At 35.0% G+C, this 15,387-nt stretch overlaps 1 protein-coding gene across 1 annotated transcript in view; it reads right to left on the bottom strand.

Annotated features, from left to right (window-relative positions):
* LOC108304734 (solute carrier organic anion transporter family member 1B3) overlaps positions 1-15,387 on the bottom strand; it is an 81,417-nt gene that overhangs the window by 38,213 nt on the left and 27,817 nt on the right. Inside the window, exons 4-7 of the mRNA XM_017529033.2 lie at positions 14,105-14,237; positions 11,871-11,992; positions 10,166-10,312; positions 9,872-9,970 (exon numbers count right to left, since the gene is read on the bottom strand). Of these exons, the coding sequence (XP_017384522.1) occupies positions 9,872-9,970; positions 10,166-10,312; positions 11,871-11,992; positions 14,105-14,237 (501 nt within the window). The remainder of the gene's footprint in view (positions 1-9,871; positions 9,971-10,165; positions 10,313-11,870; positions 11,993-14,104; positions 14,238-15,387) is intronic.

The following is a 15,387-nucleotide window of genomic DNA, read 5'->3' as shown; positions in this document are numbered from 1 at the left end:
ATACCATGGAACACTATGAAGCCATAAAAAGGAATAAGATCATGTCTTTTGCAGGGATATGGATGAAGCTGGAAGCCATCATCCTCAGCAAACTAATACAGGAACAGAAAACCAAACACTGCATGTTCTCAGTCATAAGTGAGAGCTGAACACCGAGAACACATAAACACAGGGAGGGGAACAACACACACAGCGGCCTGTCATGGGGGCAGTGGGAGGGAGAGCATCAGGACAATTAACTAATGCATATGGTGCTTAATACCTAGGTGATAAGTTAATAGGTGCAGTAAACCACCATTATACATGTTTACCTATGTAACAAACCTGCATGTTCTACACATGTATCCTAGAACTTAAAGTAAAAAAAAATAAATTTAATGTTCCTAGTTTATCCTTGGGGAGAGAAAGGGTTGGACTGCATATTCAACATTTCAACTTTTCCAGGTGCTACCCAATGGATTAGCTTCTATCACATCTGTCCCAAAGTGCTGACAGGACCCAGCATATGCCAGACACATGGGGACTACAGAGAATAAGAATGAGTCTGTATGTGGATATTTATCACAGATCCTGCCCACTAGCTTAGTGCAGAGTGAACAGGTAAAAACAAAAACAAAATCCCAGCTCTTAGCTTCTCATAAGGAAGCAAAGATTTGAACCACACATAACATTTCATCATTTCTGAGTTACACTTAAGGAAAGGTCTTTTGTCTTCCTTGTCTTTAGGTTAGGCATACACTTGGCCCCTGGGTGCTACAAAGAACACAAAAATGATGATTTAAACTAGCACACGGTCACTTGCCACAGCTCTTCCTACCCCTAGATCTAGGCAGAGTGATGAAGTAAGAAACTTCAGCTTCCAAATTCTCCATGGGAAGGGAAAGAGCTGGACAGCATGCCAAGTATTCAAAGTTCCTAAAAGTTGACTAAGGACATTTTTCTGTCTCAAATGTGTAAAGGTGCTGATTAGAACCTGCATATTCTAGATGCCTGGGGGATCCTAAGACAAAGATGGCACTTTGGACAAGCATAAAAGTTTGAGAAGTTCAAGAAGATATGGCTGGGCTGATTGATGGTTTTCTTCTATAATAAGGCCAGTCCATGAAGAGTTGGAAAGGTGGTTTTATTTTTTTCTAATGTAGAGATTGCAAAATATTGTTTCTAATACAAGCTCAGCCACAGTAAGATAGGGCACCAGGCAGAGTTTTGAGGCCCTAGCTCATGGACAACATTTGTAGGCACACCCTGGGCCAAAAAGGAATCCACTGTCTTGAAGGGAAGAACCCAGTCCTGGCAGCATTTATCATCGGCTGACTAAAGAGCCCTCAGGCCCTGAATAATCAGCAGCAGTACCAAGGTAATACACTGTGAGCCTTGAGCTCCAAGATGTGCTGACGTCAGGTGTGACTGAGCACAGTCCCAGCTGTGGTGGCTATGGTGAAAGACTCCTTTTGTTTAAGAAAAGTGGAGGAATAATAAAGGGGACTTCACCTTGCACCTTAGGGACCAGCTCAGCTATGGTAGAGTAGAGCAGCAAGAAGCCTGTTGGTGTCCCTGAGTCCAGGACTAAACTATTGGACAGCACTTCTATACCTGCCCTGGGCCAGAGGCAAGTCTAGAAATGCTGTCCAAAAGCCTAGTCTGGGACTCAGGGATCCACTGCCCTGAAGGATGAATCTCTAAGACCTGGCAGCATTCATCATGAACTGACTGAAAAGCCCTAGCACTTTAACTGCAAGTGGGTGGTGGCCTGGCAAAATCCTCCATGGGCCTGTGGTAGTGATGGACTCAGGGAGAGGCTTCTCTTCCTGTGGAAATGGGAGAGAAGAGCAAGAAGAACTTTGTACTGTGGATTGGGTGCCAGCATAGCCACAGTAAAATACAACATCTATTATAGGCAAATTGCTAAGGTTTTTTTGCTCCAATTCTTGGCTCCCAGACAGCATCTGTAGGCCAGCGTAAGGCCTAGGGGAACTCACTGCATTGAAGGGAAGGACACAAACCTGGCTAGCCTGGCCAACTACTGATTGTAGAGCCCTAGGGCTTGATTTAGCATAGATGGTACTCAGATAGTGGTTAGAGCGGGCCTTAGGCAAGACCCAGTGTTGTGCTGGCTTCAGGTCTAACCCAGTACAGTCACAGTGGCGGGGGCCACAGGGATGCTTGCATCACTGGATCCTCAGTTTCAGGCAGCTCAGCATAGAAAGAGGGAGACTACATTTGCTTGGAGAAAGTAGGGGAAGAGAACAAGAGTCTCTGGCTGACAATACAGAGGATTCTGTCATATACTTTCCAAGGCCACTATAGCAGTACCTCTACAAGACTATAAAAACCACAGTATTGTTGAGATTGTGGCCAAAGTCCTTTCATATACCTAGAAAGCCTACTAAAGAAGGATGGGTAAAAACAAACACAGACTACAGACTACAATAAATACCTAAGTCATCTATGTCCAGACACTGATAAATAAAATAAGTGCTAAGATTAGCCAGGAAAATATAACCTCACCAAACAAATTAAGTAAGGCACCAGGGAACAATCCTGGTGAAACAGACATATGTGACCTTTCAAACAGAGAATGCAACATAACTGTTCTGAGGAAACTCAAAGAAATTCAAGATAACACAGAGAAGGAATTCAGAAACTATCAGATAATTTAACAAAGGGACTGAAATAATTAACACCAATACTACTCAAACCATTCCAAAAACCAGAAGCGGAGGAAATACTTCTAAATTCATTCTATGAAGCCAATATTACCTTGATACCAAAACCAGACAAGCACACATCAAAAAAGAAAACCACAGGCCGATGCCTCTGATGAATATTGATGCAAATATCCTCAACAAAATAGGGGTAAACTGAATTCAACAATAAATTAGAATGATTATTCATCATGACCAAGAGGGATTTATCCTGGGATGCAAGGATGGCTCAACATATGTAAATCAATAAGTCTGATACATCATATCAACAGAATGAAAGGCAAAAATCATATTATCATTTCAATTGATGCTAAAAAAGCACTTGATAAAATTCAACATCCCTTCATAATAAAATCCCTCAAAAATCTGGGGATAGAAGAAACATACCTACCCAAATATATCTGCAGATTCTAATTCATACGAAGCCAATAAATGACCTCGAATAGCCAAAGCAACCTTAAGAAAGAACAAAAATGATGGCTCACACTTCCCGATTACAAATATATTTCTACACTTAAGTGATTAATACAGTACAGTACTGATATAAAGATAAGTCTATAGACCAATTGGATGGAGTACAGAGCCCAGAGAAATGTGTGTGTATACAGTCATCTGATCTTTGACAAGAGGCCATAATAGTGAAATGATCATTTCTCCAACAAATGGTGTTGAGAAAACTGGATGTTCACATATCACAGAATGAAGTTATACCCTTACCTTATATATACTGAAAAAATAAACTCAGACTGTGTTGACAACTAAAATTTAAAACTAGAAACTGTAAAATTCTTAGAATAAAACTTAGAGAAAGAGTTTCATTATATTTATCTTGACAATAATTACAGGATATACCACCAAAAGCACAGGCAATAAAAGCAAAATTAGACAAACCAAACTCATCAAACTAAAAAGCTTCTGCCCAGCAAACAAAACAATTGAAAGAGTGAAAAGGCAACATACAGAATAAAATAAAATATTCATAAAGCACATATGTCATAAGGTGTTAATTTCCAAAATGTACAAAAAATTCTTACAATGCCATAGCAAATATATATATATATATAATTACCTAATTTAAAAATAGGCAAAAGACTTGAAGAGAAATTTCTCCAAAGAAGACATAGAAATGAACCACAGGTATATGAAAAGATATACAACATCACTTATTATTATCATGATGCAAATCTAAGCAGAATTACACATCACCATATACCCATTAGGATGGCTATTATCAAAAAGAAAGAAAAAGTGTTGGCATAGATGTGGAGATATTTGAACACTTATACACTGTTGGTAGAATGCAAAATGGTGCACCCAGTATAAAAAAACAGTGTGAAGGTTACTCAAAAAATTAAATATAAAACTACCATATGATGGAACAATCTCACATTTGGGTGTATATCCAAAAGAATCAAAATCAGGGTCTCACAGAGATATTTGCACTTTCATGTTCATTGCAGCACTCTTCACAACACTCTAAATGTGAAAACAATCTAATGTCTATGGAGAAATGAATAAATTTTAAAAATGTGATATATATGTACAACGGAATACTATTCACCCTTAAAAAGAAAGGGCATCCTGCAATATGTGATAACATGGATGAAACTTTGCTAACATTGTGCTAAGTGAAATAGACCAGTCACAGAAGAACAAATACTGAGTGATTACATTTATGTGAGGCATACAAAAAGTCAAATTCATGAAAGCAGAAAGTAGACTGGTTGTGGGAAAAGGGGATATAGGGAGTTCCCAGTAAATAGGTATAAAAAGTTTCATTTACAGAAGATGAATAAGCTCTAGAGATTTGTTGGACAACATTGTGCCTGTAGTTAATAATACTGTATTGTACAGTTTACCTTTGAATAACATGAAATTAAGAATGGCTGACTCCCCATATAGTAGACAATCTGTGCATAACTTTTGGTTCCCCCAAAACTTAACTACTAATAGCCTACTGTTGACCACAATTCTTACTAATAGCATAAACATTCAACATATATTTTGCATGTTATATGTATTATAGACTGCTTTCTATAAAGTAAGGAGGAGAAAATGATGTTTAGAAAATCACAAGGAAATATATTTATTATTCATGAAGTGGAAGTGGGTCATCATAAAACTTTTCATCCTCATCTCTTCACATTGAGTAGGCAGAAGAGAAGGAAGGGGAGGTATTGTTCTTGCTTTCTCTAGGGTAGTAGAGGCAGAGGCAGCGGAAAAAGTAAAAAGGAAGATAGGAAAGGCAGGTACACACCATGGAGCTTTACAGAAATACAGCATAATTTCTATTTGACTTTGTTGCTTTACCATTTCTCTACAAATGTTTCTACATGGTACCAATCCTTCTTCTACTGTTTGCTTTCACTTCAGCACCCACATTACAGAAGGTTCCATGTTGAAAAGATGTCAAAACAATCTTGAATAATCGGAACACTTCTGCCAGATTGTCTAATGTCAATTTGTTTCTGTCACTGCTTCTTCTGTATCTTCTTCCTTATCTGACATTGGTTCAGAAGCACTCATCTCCATCAAGTTGTCTTTTGCTGATGTGGTGCCTGTTAGCTCTTGAATGTCTCCAAGTTCCATAACCTGGAATTTTTCACTCCAAGCCTTTTTTGTGTGTGTGCTATATCCACAATCTCTTCATAATATTATTGAATGGCCATGTTATGAATCCCATGAAGTTTTGCACAACATTTGGACTGTTTTCTCCAGCAGAAATTTGTTTTCTGCTTGACAGCTTTTGTAGCTTTTTCTATAACAAAGATGGCAACTTTAATGGTGTAATTCTTTCAGGCTTTTATAATGTTCTCTCTGTTGGGGTTCTCTTCCACAGTATTGACAGTGCTTTCTATAGTGTAACATGTGTGATGAGCCTTAAATGTCCTTAGGAACCCACATCTAGAGGCTGAATTAGAGACATTGCATTTGGGGTAAAGTAGGCCACTTCAGCACCTTCAGTATTCAACTCACGAGGTTCTGGATGACCGAGAGTGTTGCTTATTATCAAAAGGACTTTAAAAGGCAAACCCTTTCTGCCAAGGTACTTCATGGCTTCAGAAACAAAGCATGGAAGGAAATTGACAGAACTTTTCAGAAAAAAAAGTTCTTATTGTTCAGGCCTTCTTGTCAGACCACCAAAAGACTAACAACTGTTTTTTTATCTTTCCTCTTCAAGGCTTAGGGATTAGCAGTTGCGTACGTAAGAACAGTTCTAATCATAAATGCCACTGCATTTGCACAGAACATCAGACAGAGTTAGCCTATCCCTTCCTGCCTTAAGTCCTGTTGCTCACTTATCTTCCTTAAAATAATTGTATGTCATGGCATTTTTTTCCGGAATAGGGCACTTTCGTCTGATTAAGAACCTGTTCAGGTAGATGTCTTTTCTTCTCCATGACTTTCTTAATGCCATTTAAAACTTTCTGTTACCTCCTAAGTGTCAGAAGCAGCTTCTCCTGTTATACTGACACTTTTTTGAGGCAAACCTCTTTCTAAAATTTTCAGTTTATCCATTAGTGGCATGAAATTCTCCAGCTTTAAATCAGTCACTTTCCTTTGCTTTCAGTTGTCACGTAATGACTTCACCTTTCCTTGAATCACGTTTGAGTCTACAGGTATCCTTTTTCCATAGCAATCTTGCACCTACATAAAAGTTGAATTTTCAATAATATATAAAAAGCTATTTCACTAAAAGGACAGGTTTTTGTGCCCACTGTTGCAGCTGCAGTGAAGCTGCTTCTTGTTCCATTTTTCTGAGTGTGGGTTTTTGTTTGTTTTACGATGGTGTTTGTACTGGATACATTTATATTGAAATAGCAGCTAGCTGCATAGCTCAATCTACAGTACATGTTAAACAATTCAACTTTTCTTTGCTTCTGGGAGAACTTCCAGCATCAGTAGTGGTACTTCATACGGCTCACACAGTGTTATTTAAGGTTGATGTTACAGCACTAAACAGGATGAAAAATACACAGAAAAGATGAACTCACTTTTTATTGTAATTCATCACTTCCTGAAGAGAAAACCTGCTCACATGGAGATGATGAATGACATATGGCATTTTAAGTAAATACTTTCAACACTTGAGCTGACTGCAATAGCAGTGGTTGCAGAATTTTTACAGCAGTGAAGTAAGCACTACAGTTAATTTTATGCAGTTACGATTTAATACTGTATCTTTACCTTTGTTTTCATTTCTCTTGATTGGGAAGGGTATCATGTAAGATCTATAAGAGTTCTCTGTTTAAAGTTTAACACATTTTAAATTTTAATAATAGATTTGTGCATATTTTATAGTACTAAATTATAAAATAGTATTTACATATATTTTATGTACTCATGCTACAACTTTCTCTTAACATTTTTCGATATTTCTAAGCTGTGTAGTTTATCTGCAAGGTTTTTCATGTCATCACAAATCTCTAAAAAATGTTTCTAATACATTTTTTGAAAAATCTATGTATAGGTGGGCCTGCACAGTTCAGACCTGTGCTGTTCAAGGATCAACTGTACTTTTAGGAGGCAGAGTTCATTTCAATTATTCTTACCACAATAAAATAAAAATAATAAAAATTAAGAAAGCATACACACACAGAAACACACACAGCATAGAAGTTTGTAGCACACTAAAATGATACCATTACTCTGATCTATAAAAAAAAAAAATCTCTGACATGAAAAAATACTGATGATTTGAAACTATTTAGAAATACATTATTTTCTAGTATGGACTGATCTCGTTTTAAAATTGATTTATATGATCATGTAGTTTCATAATCAACAACTCAGACAGACCAGGAAATGACTAAGTTAGTAAATCCATTATACATGCTAAGATTTATCACCTGTCAGAAATGTAATTTTGATGATTTTTTTTTTTTTTGGTTCTTTCACTGGCCTATATATAGGAACTAAAGGTCATAATCTAGTGAGACAGGTCCTGCCAGTGTTTCCCATGGATCACACACCATCTTAAAAATTGGAATATTCTACATACAAATTTTGGTTTACGGAATCTCTGGAAAACCAATCAGAAAACCTTATTAATGCTGGTCCCAAAATTCTGTGTGAAAAGTATAGGCCAGAGCTGGGGAGTACATGAGTTTTTGGGTATCTGAGGAGAATAGTGCACCAACAACTTTCCCCATTCTAATCATCACCCCCTAATTTCCTGTCTCTGATACACTTTACTCATTTATGTTATGTCTTTGGCTCCTGCAGGAGTTGAAGTTTACCAAAGTATACTTTATAACAAGTTCACTTCATGCTTCTCACAGAATAAGAGAAGATGTGTTAAGGTCTGAACAGTCAGGGGTGGAAGTTGAATCACCAAGAATTCTAAAATGCTATGATTATTTCTGACTAGAGAAACTACAAGGCTATTAACCTAAAGATCTTCAACACTTATTCTGTACTCAGTGATAAAAGCAGTGATTAAACTGGAGCAAATGAGTAAAAATAATATACATAATGTGTAGCTACATTAAATCACATGTCTAAAGTGGAAGATATAAAACACATCATCAGGTACTTGCTTTAGTTTTATAATATAAAACACTGCATGATTTTTGGCCTACAATGATGGCTATTCCATCTTGGAATGAATGCTTCGACCTCTTTGGAGTGATCTATTTATGTCTTCATGAGAGAGAAAATCATATTTGTTTATTCACAAACCCTAATGAGTTATATTATATGCTAAGACGGATACAATTCTGTCATGTTCTCAAAGGGATGGTAGGTAAGTTCACAAATATTTATACATTGTTTTGAGAAGGGCTACAATGAACACATGCTCTTTGTGGTTAATAGGAACACCAAATTTGAGACCAATGGAAATGATGAAGTAAGGGCTATATGAGAAAAGCCACATGTTGAAAGAGACTTTGAGAATTAGAAAAATAAAAATGAGATAAAAGTTTTTCCCATTTTAAATAAAGAGAAATCTGAGATTACACGGCATATAATTCAGTCAATCATTGACTTAAGATACAGATATTCAGCAAGAGAGGGAACAGAGGAAACAAAGTGGGTTTGGAAATATGATGAGAATAGCATTTGACAGGTTGAGTTTTAGGTACTTATTTTTTTAAAAATCCAAGAAAAAATGAACAAGTAGCATAAATATCTATTAAAACAAATTATAGAAAAACATCCATTACAATTAGTAAATTACATAGAAATAGTGTTTTATTAGTGGTAAAGCAGATGAAAGTGGATGAGAAGTACATGGGAGGTAAGAAGGTGAGACACTTATGCTAGAGATTTTTTTCTAGGTACTTGGTTTTGAAGATAAACTGAGAAACAGTTAATCAATTGGAAAGTTGTTTGGAATATAAAAATGTATATGTGTAAGAAGATGGGAGAGTCTTGAGTGTGTTTGCTAAGGAAAAGAGCGGAGAAGAGGCAATCTAAACCCCAGTTGGATCTACTAATATTAGCTAAAGATAAACGCTTTTTTATAAGTATGAGTAAAAAAAGATAAATACGGATATAGTGAAGGTATATCTGTAGGAAGAAGGGCCTGAAGTCAAGGCAGATATTACAACATGGGCTCTCATTCTTCTATGAGAGAAGAAACAAGGCATGCTCTAAGAGTGAAGACGAAAGTCACAAATTTTATTTACGTGCCCTCTCTTCATTCATTTGTTTTACAAGCACTTATTAAATGTTGCCATATGCCAAGCCCTCAGTGAGGAACAGGAAAAATGACCATAACCAAAGTTGACAGTGGTATCTTTTAAACCACCCCTGCCATAAGTCAAGGCAGTAGCCACAAGGAGGCTTTAGCAAAGCAAACATCAACATCTGAGTTCCACACATCAACACCCAAGTCACCATCAACTGAAAAATAAAATGTACCTGACTGGGAAGTCAGTTTTGGGAGACGGACATTTTAAGTTTGGTTATTTTGGATCAAGTAATCTGAAATCAGTTTGTTAAAAATCTCTTTTTACACTTAGTTGTAAAAGCAAAGTATAAATAGGAGATAGATTTTTTTTTTATTCTGATTATTAATGCAGAATAATTAATAATCAGATTCTGTAATTTTGAAAAATAATAAACAAAGAACTATTGAAAGGCTGAATTCAATTCTTTGGAAGAATGGTGTCCTACACTTAAAAGACACTACCATGGTACCTTGATCGATTGGTACTTACTCAGATCTACATATCCAATATCCACATACATTTTAGCAAACAGAGATCCCATTGTAAAGCCAATGATTGGACCAATCATTCCTATTGCATTCAAAATACCTGTAAGTATTACCAAATAAAACAATTTAATCAGATGCCACAAATATTTCGCAACATGTTTTTAAAAGTAATATTACACAATACACCTCTGCAAATATTTTTTCTAATAGGTAAAAGAATAAACTAATGACACCATTATTTCAAGGATAGATCCAAGGAATGTAATCATGCAATTTAATATTTTCTGTACATTACCTACATACAAGGAAGAATGTCCTTCTTTTGCAAAATCATCAATGTAAGAAATCCCCAAAGGTACTATAGGGGTTTCCCCTATACCACGAAGCATATTACCCATGAAGACATACATCCACATGTGTGACCCAGATTCCTTCACACAATCTATAGAGACAAGAAAGTGTTTTACTTTCAACATTTATTTTAACATTCATATTAGAAACTTATCTGCTTTAAACTCTTCATTTTTGCATTTTTGGTTTGTTTATTTTCTAATTACAAGTGATTCAAATTCACTTTGCAAAGTTTGAAAATAAGGAAGGGAACAAAGAAAACAAAAATGTTCTATAATCATACTACACACAGAAGATCATTGCAAATGTTATTCTGGATCTCTTCTACATTTTTAGGGCACAAAATATGAATAATATTCATTATGTACATTACATATTTAAAAATCAAGGTTATTTTTAAGGTACATATACAGTTTTCACTATATTGTCACAATTTCCCCATGTTGTTAAGAGTTCTTCTATATTAAAATTTTAATTACTGCACAGCAGTGTGTTGAATAACAGTCTCATAATTTGTTTAAACAATCTCTTTTGTAATTACAAAATATTTTTTATTTTTATTTTGTTGAACATGAATGCTATGGCTGTGATTGTAAAAAAGTAAACAGCCTAGTAAACATTCCTGAATATTTCCTTAATGTTAATCAAGAAAGTAAGCAAGTATATTTTTGTTCTTTAATATAGATTAAAAGTTAATCTCCAGAAGACTCAAATTTATACACTCCCAACAATACATAAAACTTGAAATCTTTTTTTTCTTCACTTCATTTACTTGTATTAAATATTGAGGTTGTAATTATATTATTGTGTTATAATAGTTACAAAATTGGCTGGGCGCAGTGGCTCATGCCTGTAATCTCAGCACTTTGGGAGACCGAGGTGGGCAGATTATGAAGTCAGGAGTTCAAGACTAGCCTGACCAACATGATGAAACCTTGTCTCTACTAAAAATACAAAAATTAGCCAGGTGTAGTGGCACAGGCCTGTAATCACAGCTACTCAGGAGGCTAAGGTAGGAGAATCACGTGAACCCAGGAGCCAGAGGTTGCAGTGAGCCAAGATTACGCCATTGCACTCCAGCCTGGGTGACAGAGTGGGACTCTGTCTCAAAAAAATAGTGACAAAATCTTCAAATGCTATAACATTTTGCCTTTTTATAAAAAGTTATATTATTCACTTATTTCTGCCACTTTCAGCTTTTTTATTTTAAATGTGTATGTTCTTTGCAAATTTCCTTCTAATTTTTTTCTTTTTTCTTATCTACTTCTAAATGCTCTTTATACATAATAATCCATTGGTATACTAGCAGATTTGTGCCAGGACAACTCATGTGTGCACAAAATCATGTAGACTTAAGTCCTCTGGTTGGACCTGTGGAAACCGCCTATAGAAGTCAGACCGCCACATGGGTGGGTTTCTCCTTCTGTTTGGTTGGAAAAAGCTGCATATAAGTGAACAGGTACAGTTCAAACTGGTGTCATTCAAGAATCAACTGCATATACTAACAGTATGATTTTGTCTGTGTGTAAGGGATAAAGTCCTTCCAATTTGTTCTTAAATCAGTTTTGCTAAATAATATCACAAATTTTATAGATGTGATTATATCTATGAATTCTAGAATTTTTTTTAATGTCACTATTAATTCTTACCTTTTTCTACTCTCTCAGATGATGTTCTATTGAGTAATAAGGTTTGATTAATTAAACAGGTTGATAAACTTGATGTTGAATTTTCTGATAGATTAATATGGGTTTCTTTAGAATACCTGTAACTATAAGAGCAACATTAGATTGAACATTTTGCTTATCTACTGAATATTTTCAGTTTTCCCAGAGATACACAGAAATTTTCCCCTTTATTTGAACCACTGTCCTCTCCAAATTACCAGAATCTTCTTTGTCAACTTCTCAGAGTGTATTTCAAAACAGGTAATGAGAAAGAGTGAAATGGGAGTGTCCACTAAGAAAGGTAATTCAATACACCATGAACAGGGTGGGTTATCATCTTGCTATTATCTTAGGAGTGGTTATATGCTGGTCAAGATATGAAATATCCTGATTTCACTTGCTTTTTTAAAAAAAATCTGTTAACTATGTCTATTTATCCCTTTGAGTTACCATCAAAGATAGTCAATCTGTCTGATTTTCTTTCATGTAGACGCACACGTAAACACACACTAGTGCTTGACTTTTCAAAACTCAATAAAAACAAATATCTAATCCATTTCAACTTTATGAGGAAAAACTTTAAAAGAACAACAGAGGTGGAGCCGGATTAGGGACAGATGCTGATGCTCAATAATACTAAGTGCCCCGTGAGCTCTAAGGGCAACATATAGTGTGTCAGGCATTTTGCTCAACTTCAAAGAACAAGACATAAAACATAAAGATCAAGAAATAAGATACACAGTGTTCGTACTTTGGAAATTTCACACTCTCTAAGATAAATGTATATGATCAAAGATACCCTAAATTTAATATACAAGGTCCTGAGTTGTCACACACCCAAAAAAAAAAAAAAAAAAAAGAGATAATCAATTTTGCTTGGAGGTGGGGGGTAGATCAAAGAAGACTCTACAATGTGAAGGACAGATTAAATGACCAAAGATGGATAGAATTTTAATTGGTAGACAAGGGAAGAAAAGTATTCAAGTCTGTAGAAATAACAGATGCAAAGATATGACATATTATGGCACGTAAGAGAACTGTAAGCCTAGAATGTAGCTCTCAAATGTGGGGAGCAATGAAAGATAAAGCTGGGGTAGTTGCATCGAAGGCACATTCTCCATAAAAATCCATGAAGAGTAAGATATTAAGAAGATTAGAGAGAATTATGGGACATTGAATTTACGGTGTTAGAGGCAAATAAAAAGGATAGGCATGATGAAGAAGCCACAAAGATAGAAAAATAAATCAAGATTGTGGAATATGATGAGTATTAGAGCAGTACCATTAAGAAGAAAGTTCTTATAAGGGCCAAATGTAGGAGGGAAAACAGAATTAATATAGTGACCGAAAGGCATGATTTCTGGATTTGGCAATAAATAACTGGTGTCTCTAACAGGGACTGCTCATTGTCTCTCAGTATCCTTTCTTTTCTCCTTCCATAGTAACAGAAGTTGGGCTTTTTACCTGGAAAATGGAAGCTTGGAATAAAGTATAGTTTTTTCAACACCCATGTTTCTATGTGTAAAATGTAACCGACTCCTGGTAAATGTGAAATCAGTGGAAGTGTTCTGCTTCTGAAAATGCTCCTTGGCCTCAGCCTGTGTGCACTCTTTGTTCTTGTTCTTCTCTCCTTCTACCATGTTGCCTGGAAATACATTGCCACTATTTGTACTATGAAGACAAGGCCATGCAAGGCACAGCACTATGATGAAAAGTAGAATCATATCATCCCTGGATGGGACACATTAACTTTTATGTAAAATCTTCTATCTTATTTTGCTATTTTCAGTTTTCTCATATGAGCATCTTACTCTAATCATAACTACATAGTTACCTTAGGAAGAAGAGCTTCAGTGAAAGGCTGGTAGGAAAACCTACACAGCAGCAGGTGAAGTTGTGAAGTCTTATTGAATACAATCAAAATCTTACAGGTAAAAACATAAAGTACATATATTTATTAAAATTGGTAAATAACTTATTTATTTCACATAAAACTGTATACCTTATGTAGTATTATTCTTATTTCAACCTTTATAAAAGCCATGATGAATAAAGCAACACATTCACTATTAGATAGTAAATATACTCCATTTCTATACATACTGAGTGGGTATTCTTCTCAAAAGATTACTGCCTACTTAAAAGTATAAAAATAAATTCTACTGCTAATTTACAAGTTGCTGATGATGAATGACTCAGTGCTATTTAACACTTACTATCCCATGAAGAAATGTGGTAAAGCTGTCAGAATACTTCCAGTTCCCATAAGGAAACAACCAATTCCAATTAACTTTGGTCTGTGTAGTTTAGATCCAAAGTAACTTACAAATACAATCACAAGCAAATTTCCTAGAAAGAGAACAAAATTATGTAGATATGACTTAGTTTAATTCTGTATTTAGTAGAATTGAATGAATGAATGCAAATAAAGCCCAAGACATCGTACCTTCTCTCAAAGACCATGTAATTTAATTGTGAAGGTGAACTCTCCTACATTAAATGACTCACTGAAAAGTTGTATAGTATTAATGATAAGTAGAATAGGTTTTATATGCAAATAAACCACTTGGGTAATTTGGCCATATGAGAGAAGCAAAATTTTAATGAAAATTTGGAGTTTACTGGATTGCATTGGAATGGAAAAATGTCTTCCTAATCTGAGGGAAAGATCGTCATTCACGCATTTCTTAGATTTATTCCAGGCATTCTTTAAATTTGTACTATGTACCTACCACAGTGTTTAGAGTCAGAAATATAAGAACAAATCATGGTACTTGTTCTCTAGAAACACGCTAGTAATAAAATAAAACAAATGGATGGAAGTACTATTAGATTATGGAAATAGGAAGCTTAAATTAATTAGGGACTTTGTGAAAGTTTCCTGGAGGAGACATTATTTGAGATTTAATATTGAGTATACATTATTTAGATTAAAAAGTGGAAGAAGAGCATTCAGAGAAGACCAATTCAGATTTATCTACAGCCTGATATACAATAATAAACAGACAACAATAAAGAATTATTGAACATTGATGGAAAGTAGTTTTATTAAAGAAAGCACCATAATGAACCAGCAGATAAAGCAACACAAGAATAAATACTTCAATAAGATTAAACTAAAAAGAGTAGAAACTTAAAAAAAATCCTGTTAGTATATTTGGAGGTACAGTGGCATGTTGCATCCATAACATTGGAACTGATAGACTAAAAATAATAAGACAACAATAAAGTACTATTATAAATTTAAAATACAATTAAAAATTTATAAATTAGAACTTGATATAAGATGACATCAGACACCAAAGAAGATTGATGAAACATAAAGAAAAGGGGTAGAAATTTAGAATAACAAAATTTAAAAGGAAAAATATTCAGAAAATATATTATTTATCACATATATGTTTCAGAAGAAAAGAAAGAATAAAATACAGGAAGAAACAAATAGGAAACAGAAAATAAATTCTTTGTGCTAGAGGAAGACATAGGTTTCAAACGAAAG

This window comes from Cebus imitator, unplaced genomic scaffold, assembly GCF_001604975.1.
Source record: "Cebus imitator isolate Cc_AM_T3 unplaced genomic scaffold, Cebus_imitator-1.0 Scaffold2, whole genome shotgun sequence".
Taxonomy (NCBI): domain Eukaryota; kingdom Metazoa; phylum Chordata; class Mammalia; order Primates; family Cebidae; genus Cebus; species Cebus imitator.
This window is presented reverse-complemented; position numbering and strand designations above follow the sequence as displayed.